Source organism: Amborella trichopoda, chromosome 11 (genome assembly GCF_054954075.1).
Source record: "Amborella trichopoda isolate Santa Cruz 75 chromosome 11, AtrichopodaSantaCruz75HAP2 v2.0, whole genome shotgun sequence".
In the NCBI taxonomy this organism is placed as follows: Eukaryota; Viridiplantae; Streptophyta; class Magnoliopsida; order Amborellales; family Amborellaceae; genus Amborella; species Amborella trichopoda.
The window spans coordinates 41,948,281-41,969,170 of NC_142346.1; the positions used below are offsets into that span (position 1 = coordinate 41,948,281).

The 20,890-nt window shown below is 36.5% G+C and overlaps 1 protein-coding gene across 1 annotated transcript; it reads right to left on the reverse strand.

Moving 5' to 3' along the window:
* On the reverse strand, positions 1-17,921 carry LOC18424674 (BTB/POZ domain-containing protein At4g08455). Its single transcript, XM_006829252.4, has 2 exons — positions 17,618-17,921; positions 1-775 (listed from the first exon to the last, which is right to left on the reverse strand). Exons 1-2 carry the CDS (start codon positions 17,867-17,869, stop codon positions 332-334), a joined length of 696 nt encoding a protein of 231 aa, XP_006829315.2. The 5' UTR covers positions 17,870-17,921; the 3' UTR covers positions 1-331.
* Between the last annotated feature and the right edge of the window lie 2,969 nt (positions 17,922-20,890).

Sequence of the window (20,890 nt, forward strand, 5' to 3'; positions counted from 1 at the left end):
TTTTAAGGCATATGAGCATCAATTATAATACATTATAAAGCATCCCAACCATAACTTACAGTACATCAGACGGCATTTGGTACAAGATTTGCAGCCTTGGGAAGAACATAAGAGGGAGTCATTGACAAATCGTTGACCACTTCTCCCTCTTCTCTATGCACACAACTTGAACCCAAAAGCCAAAGGTCAGAATTGAGAACATCATACCATTAAGGCTGCCAGATGGAAATCTCTCTCTTAATAAAGAAGGGATACAATCTTAATAAAGAAGGGATACTATGGGTAAGAAACAAGCTCTTGGCTCACAAGTCCTAGGCAGCAGTATTGGGTCCTAGGCAGCAGTATTGGCTTGCTTGGCCAAATAGGACTCATAAATCTCCACAACAAGACGTGGGTCTCCAGCCACCAGCTCTCGGTACTCATCTCGGGTTGTCAAGGTTTGCATGTTGTCTAAGATGAGTGAGAGAGAGGCCTCAGAGAGGTGCTTAGCATTATACTTGTGGGCAAATGCAAAGCTGGCAAGGGAATTCTCAACATTAAGTGTGGCGGTCAAATATTTCTCGCACACATTCTTGAGGTGCTGCACTTCATACTTCTCTGCTACTACCAAGAGGTCAAAGGCCTTCTCCTCATCTAGGGTTACTTCAGCTGTGTAAAGGTAATCTATGAAGGTGAACATAACCTCGTAAGTTATGTCTGTAATCTTAATGGTGTTGCTCCTACTCTCCTCCATGTTGTTCTCCAGCATGGCCCGGAACACTGGAGATTTGCTCATCTGAGAGAAGATGGAAAGTGAATGACATGTTAATATGTTGCACTTAACAAATAATAATAACAATTTGGGTAGAACTATACAAGTTTATTTGTGTGGACAAGTGTGTTAGGATTTAGGAATGAGGAAGGATTTTAACCCAAAAGAACATTTTTCATCTCTGAATAAAAATATATCTTGCCCTAGCTTATGCACCACCACACTGATTGAAACACATGATTTCAACCATCTCGCATGAACAAATACTCAAGACAACCCCACATATGAAGAGAAACACTGAGAATGAGAAATGGTGACCAATTGAGCAGACTTCATCAATCAACAAAGGTGAAAACCATCTGTTCTATCCAGATCTCCAAGATCTAAAAAGAAATCAGCATGTGGCCAAGAATAATTATTAACACCACCAATCTATCACATTTCATATAACCATAGTAAAACACATTTGAACCCATTGATAAGATCTCAAGCATAAAATAAAATGGCTATTTACCATGAAAATTGTGAGAAATGATAAATGTCTGCATGCAATATGCAATTACAAACAAATCCAAATTGCCCCACTGAGGTGCAAAACAGTTACAGCCCACTTTGGTTATTTTTCTAGTATTATTGCTTACCTTTCTACAGCCCACTTTTGGTCATTTTTCTAGTATTATTGCTTCCCTTTCTTTTCATCCAAACATGGGTATTAGTAAGAAAAGTAAACAAACAGAATTATCCTCATTGGGATAGCATACAAAAATTCGTTAAAGAACTTGACAGTGTGATATACTGCCTTCTTCTACGATTCAGCTATCAAAGTGGATTACGATCTAAAGTCTGTTCATAATGCTGGTTAGATTATTTTTATGCATAAAGCGAAAATCCACCAACATATTCCTGATTCTCTTATGAAAGAAAGGATGGGAAGAGATACATTTATCAAAGTTATGCGAATCCCCCAATAAAATTGACAAAGCCAGATTATCAAGCTGTGGTTGAAGACATGGCACTATATTGTTGTGATCTAGAAAATCTTGGAAAGGAATCAAAATACTTCTTTTGCCATCTCCTATGCCAACCACATATCGTCTTAATTAAATGAAGTACCTTCTTGTCTTTCACGTCAACCACATCCCTTCCTGGTATGCCATTTTTTTGTTCCACATATATTCAACTTCTGAGTTTTTTTTTTTTTTTGAGCACTAATTCTCTGAAATGCCTTCCTTTTTCCTTTTTCCTTTTTTTTTTTTTTTTTGGGGAGTGGGGGTGGTTTGGACGCAGGTCACAAGGCCATTACCAGACTACATCTCTCCTTAGTACCGAATCTCATCCAAACATACAAGCAAATCTCATCTCTTCTTATGGAACACAAAAACACTATAGAGTGTCGTTGTTTCTGTGCAACTTTATTTCTGTGCATCTCAAGGGCAAGCAATAGAGATTCTGGTATTTTTTATGATGATTTCCCATGGGAAGAACATTATGTGGCTATGTGCATGGAAACATTCCCCAGGCCATACAATAAGAACATACACACCTATGAACTGTTATGTCTATACTGTGTCATGGATTATTGATTTGTGGAGCCTAATATTGCGCATACCCGCAAATTAACAGCCTAGCACTAATGCCATTTGGGACTACTTCAACAAGGTCAACTCTAGGATGAATATGCATGTTTGTGTCCACTCAAGCAGAAAGTATCATGGAAGAATAAGAGAACTGTCTATTCAAGATCACTTCAACAATTTCTCTGGGATATAGAATAATGTGATGGATTCCATAGAGGTCGTCAGCCTAATGAGGAAACTGAGATCGTTCAGCAGGAAATCAGTTCTTACTTTGCTTACTTAAAGCTAAACTTTGATGGTATGCAAGCCTCATTCATCATCACTTATCCACCACCAATTAACGATTTCCTCTCTGATCCTCTGGCTTCAGAGAATTGCCTAAGCTCCCTTCTTGTGTGAAAATCAAGCTTAAAGGATGTGATTGATATCGTCCTAGACATTCTTAATCGTCTTTTTAAAGTTTGTGACTATGTAACTGGGGAGCACCTCACGCGACTACAGCCAAGTGGAGTAGTAGCCTCATGAAGCAAGCAGACACACTGTTCTTGTCACAAGAAGTAGGTCTTTTGCAACAACAGCAAAAAGTTCGGTCCGGTGGCAACAACTGATGATAATACCTTGGGCATGCGGGAATGACATGGTCAAACACAATAGTTGCCTCTGATCCTAGTGAGACAAACACAAAGGATTTCAATGACTCAGCTTCTACCTTCACACTTCTGTCCTCTTACACTCAAGTTTTTGTTTTTTTTTTATAATGTTAACCTTAAATTGATCAGAAAGACGGACAATCCACAACGCAGATGCTCCAAAGCTCTCTCAAGTTTTTGTTCGATCAATCTAAGAACTCTCAAGCAGCTTGCTCATGCTTTAGCTACAGTAGGCTTTTTAAGTAACTTCAGTCCTTTCCCGAATTTCTAGGACCAATAACTCTAGCTATTCTAAATACTCGACTGGTATACTTTCTCAATTATCTTCTGTTGAACTCCATTACAGTAGCTAAGTTACTTCACTCTAAGAAGGTCTTCTATTTATGCTATACCGAAGGGTAAGGCTACTTTAGCAGGCCCATCAGGTCCACACCACAATATGATCATCATGTTCTTGGTCTTGTATTTATTTAATATCTGTCAAGAACTTAATTGACAACAAGTGTCTTGTCCATACTTCTAGGTGGATCATTGTTAGCAAGAAGCTCCCTCATCTGGAAGCATAACATGAGCGCTCTTACGATAAAATATAATTACAAAATTATATGCAAATTTAAAGAACATAAAAAATTATTGTTAATTTTACTAATAAAAATTAATAAATTTCAGTCAGAATAGGCTGTTCCTTTTTCCCCCTATCCTTTTATCATAAATTAGAAAAGGAACGAAAGCATAGATCGAAAGAGAATATATATAAAGAGATAAGAGAGTTAAGCTTTTGTCCAAAGTTGCTAAAACTGGCCCTGCCATCCCTTGTTTAATGCAATTATGGAACCAATGCACTTAAGACATATATCCTTTTTACTTGATATGGATTTAAGCATCTTTGCACCATTAAATTTTTTTTAAAAAAAAAAAAAAACGATCAAGTTGTTGCAGAAATATTTTTGTATGATTGACGTACATTTTAGACTTTCTTTTTTGATAGAAATGGATTGCAGCATCACTTTTTTCTTTGAAAAAAATATATATAAAACACGATTTTGAAACATAATTACTTTCTTTCTTCTTAATTATAAACTTAAGTCTTGTTTTTTTATAAAGACATGATCTAAAATCAAGATTATATGTCCCACAGAAGGATCTTTATGTGTATCTGGGATGTTACATTCACCTTTTTTGGCAAATGACAATGTCCTAATTAAAGTTAGAATATAAAAAAGATGTTTGGTTACTGATAATAAAGTAGTTGAAGGCTTTAAGAAACATTTGAGAACCCCGCTAATGGATTTGGGATGCATGACCTGCAACTTAGATCATTCAACTTTGAGTCTTTGACAACCATCAAAGGTGTGCCAGCTGCCATTCAATTTTCATGTCATGCCCACTAATTGAAACAATCTGGTCAAAGTTCAAAACAGCACAGCATGAATCCCTCATCTACAGCATTGAAAGTTGAAAGTCAAAACTCAGAAATCTTATGAAACAAGAACCATGAATTATGTTTGGGAAGTCCTTGCAGGAAATCCCTCTTAAAACCTTGAAGAAGAAACATTTTTGGTACTTGTAATCCTCGAAAACTTTTGGCTGCAAAAAACAAGACCAGCAACGTCACTGTCAAAAATAGGGAAATTATAAAAAATATCCCTTTTTTTGGGTTATTAGAAAAAAAAACCCTAAATCTTTCAAAACCTCACTCATACCCCTTTCTTCACTATTTGGGATTTTGTGACCCAAAATACCCTTCACGGTTCTAAGTAAACCGTGATTCTTAAGTGAAGTTGGACAACTTAGAAAGCATCACGGCACTAACCGTGATGTCTCTTAGGGGATCCTCACAGTTCTAAGTGAACCATTTAAGGCACCACGATCCTAGCTCAACCGTGACGCCTCTTATGTGGGGGCATGTTTCATATCATGAAGACCTTAACGGTTCTAAGAGAACCGTGGTTCACATAGAGAGCATCACGGTAATAGCACAACCATGATGCATGTTATGCTTCATGGTTCTAACTCAACTGTGATTCTTAGAACTGTCAAATGAAATAAAATAACATGTTACATGCATCTTTTTTGGCAAATGACAATGTCCTAATAAAAGTTGGAACATAAGAAAGATGTTTGGTTACTGATAATAAAATAGTTGAAGCCTTTAATAACCAACTACAATACCAGGGATGCTATCCATGTCCTAGACTGAGAACAACCAAATCCTTTACTTTTAACCACCATATTATCCAGCTTGTTTGGACTTTCAAAGCTTTGAAGGAACAAAAGGACCAAGCACCCCAAGGACAGTATAGTATCTCATGAAATGATTCTCATAACGTCCAGCAGTGTACCTCCAGTCAATGCAACAACAAGAACCAGTTTATTATTGTTGATAAGGGAAAAGCCGAAAAGCCCTAGGAAGTTCCTGTAGCATAGGCTGTAACAAAAATGATTACCACCGAGATGATTAAATCAACCATTCCATACAGTCCTTCTCCTCAAAGCAAGTAAACTTCTCCTCAAAAGTCATTAGGGCAAGAATTCCCCTTACTACATTAGGTTTTGTTAATTAGTAAGTTAGTAAGTGTAGAAACATAAAAATCCTAGGACAGGGATGTTACAAAGTACATCCTAAAGAAAGTAAGGTTAGAATACAACCCTAACCCGTGATATACACAAACACCAAATTGTCTTAGTTTGATTTGGAGAAATCATACAATTAGATGTATTGCTGGAAGTCGCTTTGGATATTAGCACGCTTTCCATTGCTAGTTTCTCCAGAATGTATTGGGCCTCGTATGGAAACAGATTTACCATACGTGTGGATAACAAGACTGTGTTTGGGGGTCAATTGTCAATCATAGACTTACTCTTAAATTCATGTCAAAATCTTTTGGAAGGTTCTGAGGAAAAAAGCCAAATTATCAAAAATGAAAACAAGGTCTGTAAGGATAGAAGAAACGGGATGGAGGACGTTGCAAGGATGATAGGAGTGTCAATCGTTCATCCACCCTCTTTCTGTGCATTTGCAATTGTGCATAACCAATGTTCAAGAAGGCGGAGATGGCCACCCCTGTATACCTGGGCGGCCCTGTTGTTTTTTTGTTCTTTTTGTTTTATGATTTTGATTTGTATAAAAAAATTAATATCAATACCAGGCAATGTGCAATTGTATAAAAAAAAAATATTAATATCATGGCTAAAAAATTAATATTAATATCATGGCTATGTGCATGTGTTATTGTGTGAATGTGCCACATGTGTGCTTTTTTAAGAAATGCACCCTCTCTCTCTTCTAAAAATTAAAGAAAGGTATTTTACTAAATAAAAGGAAAAGGATACTTTACTATTTTAAGAACTGTGCAAGGTACTTCATTTTTTTAATGAACAAATATAAAAAAAAAATGATACTTTTATTGAAAAAGGAATTTTTTTTTTTCTAAAATAAATGAATAGAAGTACAAACAATAAAAATCTCTCCATAGACCTAATTCTCTCTCACTAAATAAAAGAAAAAAAATTAGGGAGGTGGCACCAAGCAAGTCCACCTGGACCCCCCCACCTACGCGGTTTGAGAAACAAGCCACCTAGGCGGTTGGGTGGCCAAATATTTGTACATTGTGTATGACCACCAAAAAGGAAATCACTGGACCATGTAATTGAGAGAGTGATAAAGATAAAGACCATATAGTACTATCATATGGAAACATCATCCAATTCAAAGTCACAGTGATTAGATAATCATAATTCCATGTTGTGCTTCTTTTTGAAATGCCAAAGTCAACTAGCAGTCTCTAAGTCAGCAGACATTTGGATCTTCTGTGGACTAGAACTAACCATCCCAAAAAGTACACTTCACCCAATGGGTAGAGTGATGCCGCCTATAAGATGGCTTCTAGATGTCCAGGTGACTAATCTACTATATAAGCTCATGTTGGCTAAATGGCTCTGATGATAGAGTTTACAGACTGTTGGTCAAAGGAAGGCAATGTTTAACAAAGAAATGCGCGGTAAGTAGAACCAGAAAAAAATAATAATACAAAATAAAAAGCAAGAGAGATACACTGTCCATGGTACTCAAGGGTCACACATGAAGCAAAAAAAGACAAGGAATATATCAAGAGTTCGGCGTTCAATTAGTAAGTAGCAAGTGATATAAGAACTTAGAAGTGCTAATTGGATGAATGCAAGTGGCAACCTTATATCCAGGTTTAGAGTAGAGAGGTAGCATCATGAGACTTTGCAAAAGTGGTTTTCTAGGGATTGTGATATCCAAATTATAAATCTGTATTTGCCATAAAGGGAGACCCGGGAGAGTCAATTTCCCACCTCACCCACCTCACCTTAGGAGAGGTTTTTTTTCTTTTTGGTGGTTAGGACCAGTGTTTGAAAAATCACCATCAAGATCGAGTGACCTGATCCGGATGAGGAATCGTCCTGGGCAATCCGCTTCCCATGATTTACCAAGAACCGGCTGTTTCCGCCCAAAAAAAGCCGGTTCAAGCTACTCCGTACCAGTTTGGGTTGGTTCTGTCAAAGAGAAGCATACACCTCAACCGGTGCCCAGTTTTTTTCAAATTTTTATTTGCAATTGTTAAATTTTGTTCTGTCAAAGAGAACCATTGCCTCAACCGGTTTCCACGTTTTTCCAATTTTTTGTTTTTTGAAACTATTCACTTTTTTTATTTCCAAATCTTAAATTTTTAATCAAAAAATGGATGTGGTGGCCCACCCCATATTTTGTACACCTATTTTTTAGCTCATCATTTAATATTTGTTTACGCTTGGCTTACCTCAAACATGAGATTTAATATTCATTTTGGGTTAGGACCATTTTATAGTATCATTTGCTCCCACCAATCTATGATGCGAGACAATTTTCTTTATCCCTTTCTCTCAAGTCTCGACCATTTCATTGTGTTGGGTGAATAAACTCCAGGGCCAATAAAATGTGGGTGAATAATAATAGCTCATTGGGATATTTAAAAAGAAAAAATAATACTAGCTCATAGGATATTTCAAAATGAAAAAAATAATACTAGCTTATGGGATATTTTAAAAGAAAAAAATAATACTAGCTCATGGGATATTTGAAAAGAAAAAAAATAACACTTGCTCATGGGGCACCTTTAGTCTATATACCCACTTCAAAATCTATTTTCAAGTTGCTTTATCCATTATCCCACATTGCAAGTATGAATTGTTTATCCATTTTTTTAATTTTATTAAAACATGCAAATTTATGTTTCCAAATTCTTTTTTTTTTTTGTCCTTATTATTTTATTTTATTTTTTAGTAAATGGTTAACATTGGTCGATAATAATTGTTACACATTAGATCTATTTATTTGTGAGGGCCATACTGCTTTTTTCTCTCTATTAAATCAAAAGGTCCAAAACTATTACACACTTACTTTTTTAACTATAAACTTGAGTTAGAGAGATCCATTTTACTGCAGTTAGTTGTATTTAAATTTCATGTTAACTATAAAATAAATGCAATAGATAAAAAATACTCAGGCTAGGTTCTCAATATCTATGTACTTTCAATAAAATAATAAAAACTATAATGAAATACCACTATTTTAAAAAAAAAAACATATAAAAACTAGGCTTTTAAGAAATTTTAGTGATTTTTTGAAATCTTTCTAACGTTGATCTAACCAATCCACAGACCCAGATCACCGATCCGCCGACCCGACCAAAGTTTCAAGATGGACAATCTGGGTCACTGATCCATCAAGGTTTGAAAAAAACAAATCGGTGACCTGGATCGGCTAACCGGATCAGAGGATTTGCCGGATCGGCAAGATTCGACATTAAAAATAATTCTAAAAAATACCAAAATTTCTTAAAAATCTATTGTTTTTAGGTTTTTAAAAAAACAAAGTTTTTGTATTATAGTATTTTATTATTATACTGATGTTATTTTACTGAAAATACATAAATATTGAGAATCTGTCTCATGTCCAAGTGTTTTATCCATTATATTCATTTTATAGTCAAAATGAAATTTGAAATGTAACTCATTGCAATAAAATAGATCTCTCTAACTCAAATTTATAGTGGAACAAAAAAAGAAGTGTATGATAGTTTTGGACCATTTTATTTAATAGAGATAAAGAAAAGGTATGACCATCACAAATAAATAGATCTATTGTGTAATATTTAGTATGGAAAAAAATATTGAATTTGTAGACATAAATTTTCAATCATGTTTTACTAAAATTAAAAAACTAGATAAATAAATTAGGAAAAATTTTATATAAGGTTGCAATCTTAAAATGTAGAATCAAAGATGCACCTCAAAAATCTATTGGAAAAGGTTGTTTTAGTGTTGAAAAACCCTCTAATTGATCATCTCGACATCGAGATGTATGAATATAAAAAAAATAAAAAATAAAAGATTTTGAGTCCTAAAAATAGTGCATCTAGCAACACATTATCTAGACCTTCCATTTTCAAGATTTTCATATGTTTATAGATCTACTTGATTTTAACCATTTTAGGAGTTTAAGATTTTATAATTAGATATTAAAATAGATATTGAGATAATCCTAAAACAAATTTACACAAAAATTACATGTTATGATAAAATTTGGAGGTGCACCTTAATTGTATTGTTTAAGGTTGCAACCTTATAGAAACCACACCCAATAAATAAATAATTGTAATGAGGAATAAGTGTAGCAGAGATGAGCATGTTGATATGGATGAGTGACAAGACAAGATAGAATAGAATTCAAAATTAATACATTTGGGAGAATTTAGGTGTGGCACCAATAGGCAATAAGGAGCAGGCCCAAAAGAACGTGGCTGGAAGTAGTCCGAAATGATATAGGGTATGGCCCTTAATAGAGAAGAACGGCAGACCAGGATTCGTGTAGCCGACCCCAATTAATTGGGAAAAGGATATGATGATGATGATGATGATGATGATGATGATAAATGAGGAATAATGGATAAAGCAACTTGAAAATAGATTATGAAGTGTGCTTATGGACTAAAGGTGCCCCTTGAGCTAGTGGTATGTTTTATTTCAAATGTCCCATAAGCAAGTATTATTTTTTTATTTTTAAATATACCATATGCTAATATTATTTTTTGCTTTTTAAATATCCCATAGCTAAGGTTATTTTTTCTTTTTAAATATCCCATAAACTAGTATTATTCACCCCACAATTTATTAGCACCAGAGTTTATTTACCCCAATACAATTAAAGAGAGAAGGCTAAAAATTGTCCCACATCAAAGATTTTTAGGAGCAAATGCCATTATAAAAGTGTTATGCGCCAATGTCAAGGTACTATTGTGTATCCCATGCGTGAGGAAAGCTAAGATGGGCCAGTGGGGCACTCGAACATTAGAATGTTGAGCATTGAGGAGGGGTGGGCCATCACGTCTCTCTTTTAACAAAAAAACTTAAGGGCCCAACAAATATTAAAATGTTGAACATCAAAGACAGGTGGGCTACCACATCAATTGCAAAGTAAAAATTTGAAAAAAATGTGGATTTGCATCTGGTTCAATAGCAACTGCCTAGTTCTTATGGAGAACCGGTACGGACTAACTGGCCAGTTCCAGGGGGACACAACCGGATCCCGATATATTATAGGATTTGGATCGCATAGGACAATTTTCAATCCAAATCGAATGATTATGATACGAATTGAGCGATTCCGACCCAAATCGGCAATTTTTCAAACAATGTGATTCATTTATTCAAAGCTTGGTCACAGTGTTTTAAATCACGACGATTTTCGATATGGGTCACCGGTCTGGATTCGAAATCGGTCAAGACAACCGGTTCTAGATAGGGTGGCAACAGGTCGGGTCTTGCTGGACCTTGACTCGAATAGTATTCGGATCCAAAATTTGGACCCGTCGGGTCCTACGCGTCCCCATTGGGTCCAAGGTCTGGTCAGATCCATTGCCACCCTATGACTGAGCTTTTTTTTTTTTTGCCCTTTTTGTTGCCATCATATACCCCATGACTATGAGCTTTTTTTTTTTACCAATAATATTGTAAATATTGCCCATTTGTGACAATATGAACACGTAGCGCGCTCCTAAAGCCACATGATTGCCATCATATACCCGATGAGTACACGTACGAGTCGGGTCCAGCTACACCTGGACTCGAATAGTATTCGTGTCCAAAATTTGGACCTATACCCAGACCTGAGGTCAAGTATAACCGTCAAGTCCCAGGTCTAGTAGGGTCCATTGCCACCCTAGTTCTAGAATGGTATGAGTCCCGGATTGGTTCCCCTCTTAAAAGCCCCCTTACCATTCTTTTTTTTCCTTTTTACTTTAACTCATCTAGTGTTTTCCATTGTGCCCCTATCCCCACCCTATAAACCTCTATTTTGATTTTTATTTCATTTCGTTTTATTTTAAAAAAAAATTGGGATCACCGATCCAGACGATTCAAGAATGATCCAGATCAGGATTGGATGTAAACGATCCATTTTTTTTAAACACTACTTGGTTAGGAGCATGGTTATTGGGAGTAAGAGCTGTGGGGAAGTGAGAGCAGCAATGGGAGCTTGGGATCAACCCATGCCTGCAACTCCCTACCTAGGGAGCGCCTACAATTGTTATTTAGGAGCAGCCCGAGAGTGGCTTGATATCTACTATATATATGGGAGTCCTTGGGATGTGCCCTTCATAATACAAACTCACATAGACACATGTGAGTATGTATTGATATATGTAATTTTCTTTTAGAGTTGTATATATGTGTGCGGTGCAATGCTGTCAAATCCGCTTCGGAGTCTACTTCGGTTTGGCCATAGTTGTTGGGAATGGGAGCGAAAACGGTATCGGGATCGGGATCGGGAGCGAGGGATCGTGAAATGCTAGAAGATTCCTATGGTTGGGAACGTTGTCTGTACAATGCAAATGTTAGGGATCGAGTCCCCAAATGTTAGGAATCAAGATTCCAACCTTTTTGGTGAACTTAATCCCAACTTTTTGGGGATCTTAATCCCAACTTTTTGGGGATTTTGTTACCAACCTTAAAGTGTATGATAATCTAGGATTATGTATACTTTTAAAAGTAGGGATCTCATTATTGATAGCAAGCACGCTATAGTTGTGTTGCTAGTTGGCTATAAACAAAGAAAATCATCAGCTTGGTTGTTGTCTTAGTCTTTAAGGTTGGGATAGAAATCCTTAACAACAGGAATCAGGATCCCTGTCAATGGGATTCGAGATCCCAAAATTTAAAAATCAAGATCCTTGAGAGATCCGCTCCGAGAGCGACAGAATCGAGATCCGCAAAGGGATCGCCTACCAAAGTAGGAGATCCCGGTAACTATAGGTTTGGCAAGAAAAATGAAGCGATTCGGCGCTTCGACCGATTTGGGGGGAGACTTCAGACTTTTTTAAAAATTTAATATAAATAAATTAGATATATATATATATATTATATATAATGGAAAAAATTTAAAATAAAAATTTCAAAAAAAAAAATTAAATAGATATTTCTTTGCTTCGGCCGAAAAGGCCCAAAGCAAGCCCAAATCTAACCGAAGCAGCTCGAAGCGGCCCAAATCTGCCCAAAGCAATAGTACAGATTTCGCTTCGCTTCACTTCACTTCGGTCTAGGCCTAAATTCCAAAGACTTCAATCGAAGCGAATTTGACAACACTGGTGTGGTGTGTGTGCATGTGTTTACAATTTTATTTATAATGTTATCTTTAAAAAGTAAAAAAAAAAGTATACTCCACTTAGCATTATTTATATATATGTACAATGAAAACTTTATAGCCTGAAAGTCACGGTAAAAATTTGAGAAAAAAGTAATTCTAGGGTCATGAAACCATTTCCCAAGTCACTATAGTGAAGTGGGTGATTCACTACAATGACGCCTCTGATTCTAGACAACCCAAATGATTCCCTAGTTTGGGATCATATGGGATAGAGGACATCCTCGGGTTCAAGCCGACTTAAGTGATTAGGTCGACTCAACAATTTTCACCAATACCAAGCACACCCATAGAACAGAAAAAATAAATAAATAAATAAATAAATCAACACAAGGAGTCATTTGCTCGAAAATATCAAGAAGCAAAAAGCAACATGAAATCCATGACGTCGAGTTCAAATTTGAAACTCCCCATGGGTTCAAAATCCCTTCAAACCAGGATTGCACACCCATTTTCAATGAAATTGCAATCCCCCTCTATAGGGCGGAGATCCATTTGTTTAAGGATCAAGATCCCTATAAGAGAGGGATCAAGATCCCTTGATGGGGGGAACGAGCTCCACCCAAGCTCTGGCAAAAGCGAGACTTCGAGGAGGAATTTCCACCCCTCAACCAAGCTCCCTACCATTGTTCAAAAAGGCGGACTGCTCAGCGCCTAGGCAGTCCAAAAGGCCAGGGCGTATCACCCAAGCCTAGGCGGCCAAACTGGGCCTGCGCCCCGCCTAGGGCCTGCGCCCCGCCCAGAGGCGGAAATGTTTCTTTTTTGTTTTTTGTTTTGATTTTTTTTAAAGATATAAAAGGTTAGAAGAAGCGGTTTTAGGTTCATTTGAAACCTAAACCCACAAGAACCCATTTTAGAGAGTAAGAAACCTCCAAAAAACTACATTTCATTGGATCGAAGTGTCTCAAAGTTTGGAGTTCGAGCAATCAAAGTAAGTGCAAAACTTTATTTTTTAGATTGATTGTTTTATTTTGAGATATCTTCTTCAAGAGTTAGTCGGAGTGGAGATCCGGGTTGAAAATATGGATACAACTCGAATCCAAATGACAAAAATTGCGTTAGATGCAATTTTTGTAAAAAAGATACAAAAGGAGGCATAAACCGGTTTAAAAAACATCTTGCCGGTATTAAGGGGGATGTTGGCCCTTGTAAAAATGTTCCTAAAGCTATCAAAGATGAGATTAAGCAATATATAAGTAATGCAAAACAAAAACAAAAACAAAATCCTTGTCATAGATCTATTTTTGCTACTTCTAGAAAAAGTGGTCCGGGTTGGAAGTATGGGTACAACCCAAAACCAAATGATAAAAATTGTATAAGGTGTAATTTTTGTGAAAAAGATACCAATGGGGGTATTAGCCGATTCAAAAACACCTTGCTGGTGTTAGAGGTAATGTTGCTTCTTGTACAAAGGTTCTTGAAGCAGTTCGGGATGAGATTAGACATCTTAATTTAGAAGAACCAGAAAAGATTGAAAATAAGCCTTGTTCTATTGAAGTATCTTCTCCAGGTTCTAGTCGGAGTGGTGATCCGGGTTGGAAGTATGGTTATAACCCGGATCTAAGTGATAAAAATCGTATTAAATGTAATTATTGTGGAAAGGATACTGATGGGGGTATTTATCGATTTAAAAAACACCTTGCCGGTATTAAGGGGGATGTTGCCCCGTGTAAAAATGTTCCTGAGGCTACCAGAGAGGAAATTATACAATATTTGAGTTCAAAAAAGCACAAAAAAAATGGTTGAGCAGCCAAGACTCCTAGGGCCTCATCTGTACAGACAGCACATACTAGTAAGAAGATGGTAGAAGAAGAGGAGGAAGAGGCAGATTCAGAAGAAACAGAGGAGGACGAGCGTTATATTGAAGAGGGAGATGACTCTGATGATGATGGCCTCAACTCTGATTCATATGATGAGGCTTGCCCTATTGATATTCCTTCCGATGATGATGATGATGAGGATGACGACTGAAGACTCCTGCCTCTTGGTGCTGAGTGTTGACTGTTGTGTTGAGTCATGAGTGTTGACTTTTGTTAAATTGTATATTTTCTAAATTTCTGTATATTTCTGTTATGTTGAGTGTTGACGTTATATCCTACACTTGTATGGTTTTACAGTTTACTATTTTAACAATATGGATTATCAAAATTCTCTTCTTGACGTCTATCTTTGTTTTTTTCAACTTGGAATATGGTATTTGGTAATTTGGTAGTTTTTTTCAACTGGATAGCCGCCCAGGTTCTGGGCGCCCGCCCAGGTTCTGGGCGCCCGCCCAGGTTCTGGGCGCCCGCCTAAGAGCTGGGTGGCCTGGACCCCCTAGGCCACCTAGGACCCGCCTAGCACTTTTTGATACACTGCTCCCTAAATTTATGGTGTTAAGAGAAACTTTCTCGTTAGTTACTAGTAAGCAAGAGGAGTTGGTGGCCCTATGTATGAGATGTTCAGAAGATATACAGTGCAGACACCAGTCACAAAGTTAATAATGAGTTACATAGTTGTTAGGATTGGGATCGAGAGTAGGAGATCATGAAAGGCTAGAAGATCCCTATGGTTGGGAGTATTGTGTGTAGTCCCTAAAGTGAATATGTTACAAATTGATATCTCCAAATGTTAGGGATCTCGATCCCAACCTTTTAGGGATCTAGATCCCAACCTTTTGAGATGTTTATCCCAACAATTTGGGGATCTTATTCCCAAGCTTGAAGAGTAGTTATAATCTAAGACTACATATACTCTTTTAAAGAAGGGATCTATTTATTTATAGCTGGCAAGAATTAAAACTATATTATAAATATGGTTTCCCAGCTGGCTAGAAATTGCGAAAATCATCAGCTCATCTAGTTTTTTAAGGCAGAGATCAAGAAAACATGTGGGATCCATATCCCTAACAAAATGAGATCCCAAAATTTTAAAAAATTTGAGATCCTTGAGATAGATACTAAAATATACTGCTAGAAATTAGACAAAAAGATGTCATTTTCTCCGGGACATGGTGCAAGAAAAATCATGACCATCTTCTTCAGTATAGATGACCATCTTTTCTGGATTAGATGTTTATTTTATGCAGTAGGAAGAGACAATGGACCTTCTATTGATTTTATGAAGCTCTAATCAATATATATGGTGGCTGCAAAGTCAGTTGACATTGCACGTGTTCCTTGTTGATTGCATGCTTGAGATAGGATAGGATGAATAGGACCTAAATGGTCAGGTTCTACACAAGGTTTGCTTTGTGGCCACGACATTGAAAACTCGATAGGGGTGTCAATGGGCCAAGTAGAGCTGGGTTTGGACATGTTCAAGCTTGGCTTGCGTGGTTATAGGATAACCTTAGGCTTCGCTTGTGCCTGACTTGTGCTTGACTGGTGCTTGACTTGAGCTTGAACAACCAAGCTTCGGTTTGACTCGATCAAGGGAAGATAAGCTTGCACTTGGCTTGGCTAGACTTCTTTATTTAAACAAGTTGACAAAGAAGCCAATTCAAGCTACAAATAAGCCCATAATTGTGCCAAATCAAGCCAAAAACTAGCCAAGACAATGTATCAACAAGTCAAACATAAGCCATACTTCCAAGCTACAAGCAGTTTCCAAAATTACATGTTTATATAATTAGTTACATATACTCATTTTATAAAATATAATTCTCTATAATATATTAAACAAGCTCGAGCAGAGCTTGCCTCAGCTTTTCTTTGATCAATAAACTAGATGTCCTGGATCAGCTTGGGTAGTTGGGTTGGCTTGTCAAGCTGCAGAATACTGTTAAAGCTTGGCTCATTATGAGCTGAGTCGAGTGTTCTGAGATCTAGCTTAGCTCGTTGACACACCCAGAATTTGGAAAGAGAGGAATCACATGATTTTTTGAAACTATATGAGTCAAGGAATGGCTAAGTCAATAATAAGGAAGGATAATACATTTAAGGCTTGCAATGCGAGAATTGACTTGGAAAAGATAATGGAATTTCAAAATCATGGCAGAGGCTCAAATGAGCTTCAGCGAAGGCATAAAACTCTCTGCTTTCGAAGTTAAAATGAAGTTCAATGGTTATGGCAAAGGAAACTGGGGCCTTTGCAGCTCAAATTATCAACATGTACAACAACAAGACAGTTTTGAAATGTTGGATACTTGTATACTTGCACTCCTTTAGTGGAATCATTGCACAAACAGATACACTTTTAAAATGCATATCAGATCCATGTATAATTCTCAAACAATATACATAAAATCATATAAGCAATCACCTATTTAACATAACTGAAATCATAAAACCTAAAACCCTCTGTATAAAAATCCACTAGAAGGAAGTAATTGGCTGCCAAGCAACCAATCTATAACACGCCTGCAAACCACCTATTTTAATCGATTCATCTTCAAACTCAACATTGGACATTCCTAACCTTAGGCGTGCTTCGATTTCCAAACCCAAAACAGTGAGCAATCATGAAACATCGGAAGAAAACAGTTCTCACCAAGAGGACTCTTACAAGCAATCATTCTAATAAAGTTTCAGTAACAAGTTAAGAACTGTGATGATATTCCTGTCAGTTCTGATGATGGTTTCAGGCATACTTTAAGACGATTACTAGTTCAAAGTCTATTGCCATTCTTTCTATGAGATATTAATTCAGTTCTAAATTCAGTTGAAACACTTGAAGAATTATGCAAAGTCCTCTTCCCACGAATTCCATTTTATAAGAAGGAAAGGAATAAGATAATAGGACCGAAAGTACCCAATCCAGTCCCCCATATAAATATGCTATTCCTAAACAGAACCAGAAGTTGAGATTAGAGCATACAAGCTATTTTCCAATAAATTTCAAAAAGTACAGAAATAAATAAAATGTTACAAGAGAGAGAAGACCCACTGGAGAGAGAGCAGAGAGAAGATCCACTAGAGAGAGAAATAGAGAGAGAGAGAGAGAGTTTGTGTTGTACCAAGACTGCCTTGTGAGCAGGGATGCATCTTCCACATGGGGTCTCAATTTGGAGGTCAGAGAAATGTTGAGAGAGAGAGGAATGAGGGGGGCTAAGCCTGAGGAAGGATATGTTGGCCCTCAGCTCCTCAATCTCCTTCTTCAACTCCTCCTCCGTCTCCGAAGCCTCATCGTAGCACTCTTTGCAGGTGCCCGCCTTCTCCTCGAAGTACTCTTCCTTGCAAGACATGCACTTCATCCTCCCAATCGTCATCTCTCTCGCTCTCTCTCTCTCCACTCCTGATATTATCACCACTCCATCATCCATCACTTGATCCCCCATGAACCGATACTCCATTCTCTCTCTCTCTCTCTCTCTCTCTCTCTCTCTCTCTCTCTCTCTCTCTCTCTCTCTCTCTCTCAACCTTCTGCCATCCCTAACCACCAATCTCTCTCATCTGTATACCCTCTTTGTTCTTGTTGTTGGTGCCACAGGAAAACTTGAATCTCATCAGAAAATGCAGAAATATGGACAGAAGAGAGAGAAACTCCTTTGCCGGATGGGTAGAGAGAAAGAGAGATGGGGCCTTCGAATGTACCAATTAGAGAAAGAGGAACCTGATTAATGGTATCAGAGAAGGTAAAAGGGGTTTAAATTGAAGGCAAGCCTGTTCTTATTTTCTTGGACCCATGAAAAGTAAAGTGGGGGTGCACGAGAGGAAGAGAAGCATAGAGGAGATTGTATATTATCGGAACAACACAATTATTCACAGTCGTCTGATGTGAAATCCGATGATGGCTTGGGCATGTTAAAAACTTGAGAATTTTTTATTGTTTTGTTAAGCTTGGTCAGATATGGCTTAAGCCAAGCTTGGTCAGATATGGCTTAAGCCGCCCGATCTCACATCCAATGGCCGAGAGTTCTTTTCACTTCTTTGTACCAAAGACAAATACTTTATTCTATATAGTCCCCGAAAAAGTTTATATAAAGGTGAGGCTCTGAGCAATCAAATTAAAACGTACCACAAAAATTCACTAGAAGCAGTTGTTTTGATGTTTAAAAATATTTAATTCAATCATCTCGACCTCAAGATGTATAGATATAAAAAAAAATTATTTCAAGTCTTAATAATAACATATTTTGTAATAAATTATCTAGACCGTCAATTTTCAAGATTTTCAAGTGTTTACATATTTGCTCGATCTCTATTATTTTTTAGTCTTTAAATTTTATAATTAGAGATAAAATGAATTTTTAGGCTTTCGCAAAGCTTTTACTGAATAGGCATCTTACAACAGTATTTGGAGGGTGGCTTATTTTGATTAGTTAGGGCCTCAAGCTTATACAAACTACTATGGTCTGTGAAAGTACGTCTTCAAATATTGTCGAAACATGTTGTTTCAATATTAGAAAGCTTTGTGAACAACTAAAAATTTATTTTCATCTCTAATTATAAAATTTAAATATTAAAAAATAGTATAGATTGAACTTATCTTTTGAACACTTGAAAATCTTGAAAATTTCTAATCTAGATTATACGTTACAATATGCATTATTTTCAAGTCTTGAAATCTATGTTTTCTCACATCCATACATCTCGAGGTCACCTCACATCCATACATATTGAGGTCAAGATAATTGAGTTGAGAGTTTCTCATAACCGAAACAACCTCTTTGAGTGAATTTTGAGGTGCGTCTTAATTTGATTGTTTAAGGCCGCAACCTTATATAAACTTTTGTGCTTATGTAAAGTTTTCCCATATTTAGATAGCTTAAGGAAAAAAGGATTTATTGAAGAAAATGAAATACAACGACATTATATCATCATTCAAATCAAACTTGAAGAAAATAATTTCCTAAGAATTATCTTTAAGGTAGTGTTGTTTGTATGATCTTTCTTATTCTCCTTGCTCATTGGACCCACCACCCCTCTCTACTCAACCCCTCTGAAGTTTGCTTTATCTTGCATGTGATATTTCAAAGTCATATCATGGAATTTAATATGTTTTAAATGAATTAATTATAGGAATGTGAGATTTTGGGATCTCCGAATTTCAGGACTCTAAAATTTATTGAAGTTATTTGCTTTTCATTTTTTATTTTTTTTTTTATAGGTTCTTGTTGAGTGCTGATATGATTGAAGAACGATGAATCTTTGGATTATGAGCCGTTTGGGAACCTGTATATCTCAAAACGAGCTTTTATAAAACTTAGTTTTAACTCAAGTAGTGTTTGGCTCAAGAAGTTAAAAAAAAAAGAAAAGAAAAGAAAGTGTATCTCTAAAATTACTCAAAACCAAGATAAAAATTTGAAAAAATTACAAAAAGTCCCCAAAATCACATTTTCTATGCAACTTATCCCAATGTAATTTTTTCTCTCACTTTTTTTTTCAAATCAAGCTTTCTATGCAAATACCCAAGGAAACGAAAATGCCCTACACAAAAATCATTTTGGACAGGTTCGACGTTGACTTTTGGACCCAGTAGCTCATTCTCCGAGAACACGATCACATTGTCGGAGTGCATAAGCCGAACCACCCTTTGCAACTGTCGAACCACCTTTACGATTGTCGGACAACCCATTTCAATTATTGGAATGTCTACAATGTCAGAGTCTTACTGCCGGACCACACTTTACACAGTACCGAAGCCTTACTTTCGGACCAAACTTTAATACAGTACCGAAGCGCTACTGATGCATCGCATTTACACGGTGCCGGAGCATGTTTTTGGTGGGATACAGAAGAGAGAGGCGTCAGTAAGATAAAAGTATAAAAGAGTAGTTTAGGCTCTTTTTTTTTTTTTTTATTTGGTTGAAAAAAAAAAGGTAACCAAAAAAGTTAGATCGGAGTAAATTATAATAAAAGAAAAAGTTTATATAGCGTCGAGGTTCTAAACAATCAAATTGGAGCCTACCTCAAAAGTTTCGTATAAGATGTTTTGATACCCAAATATCTTTGAATTTATCATCTCGACATCAAAATGCATGAACATAGCTTACCTCAAAAGTTTCACCGGAAGATGTTGTTTTGATACCCAAATATCTTCGAATTGATCATCTCGACATCAAGATGCATGGACATGAAAAAAAAATAGATTTAAATTTTAAAAATAGTGTATTTTGTAATGCATTTTTGGACCATCTATTTTCAAAGTTCCATGCTTTCATCGATCTGCATATCTACACTATTTATGAACCTTTAAATTTTATAAATAAAGATGAAAATATATTTTAATGCTATCATAACGACTTCCAGTATTGATGTTTTTTTTTTTTTTTCCTAAAAATTTACCC

What these genes read in the sequence shown, in the direction of transcription:
- LOC18424674 (XM_006829252.4), bottom strand. Translation starts at nt 17,869, where the DNA reads ATGACGATTGGGAGGATGAAGTGCATGTCTTGCAAGGAAGAGTACTTC. An exon ending in CTGCTCACAAGGCAGTCTTG is followed by an intron (nt 776 to 17,617) that starts GTACAACACAAA and finishes ATCTTCTCTCAG; the next exon opens with ATGAGCAAATCTCCAGTGTT.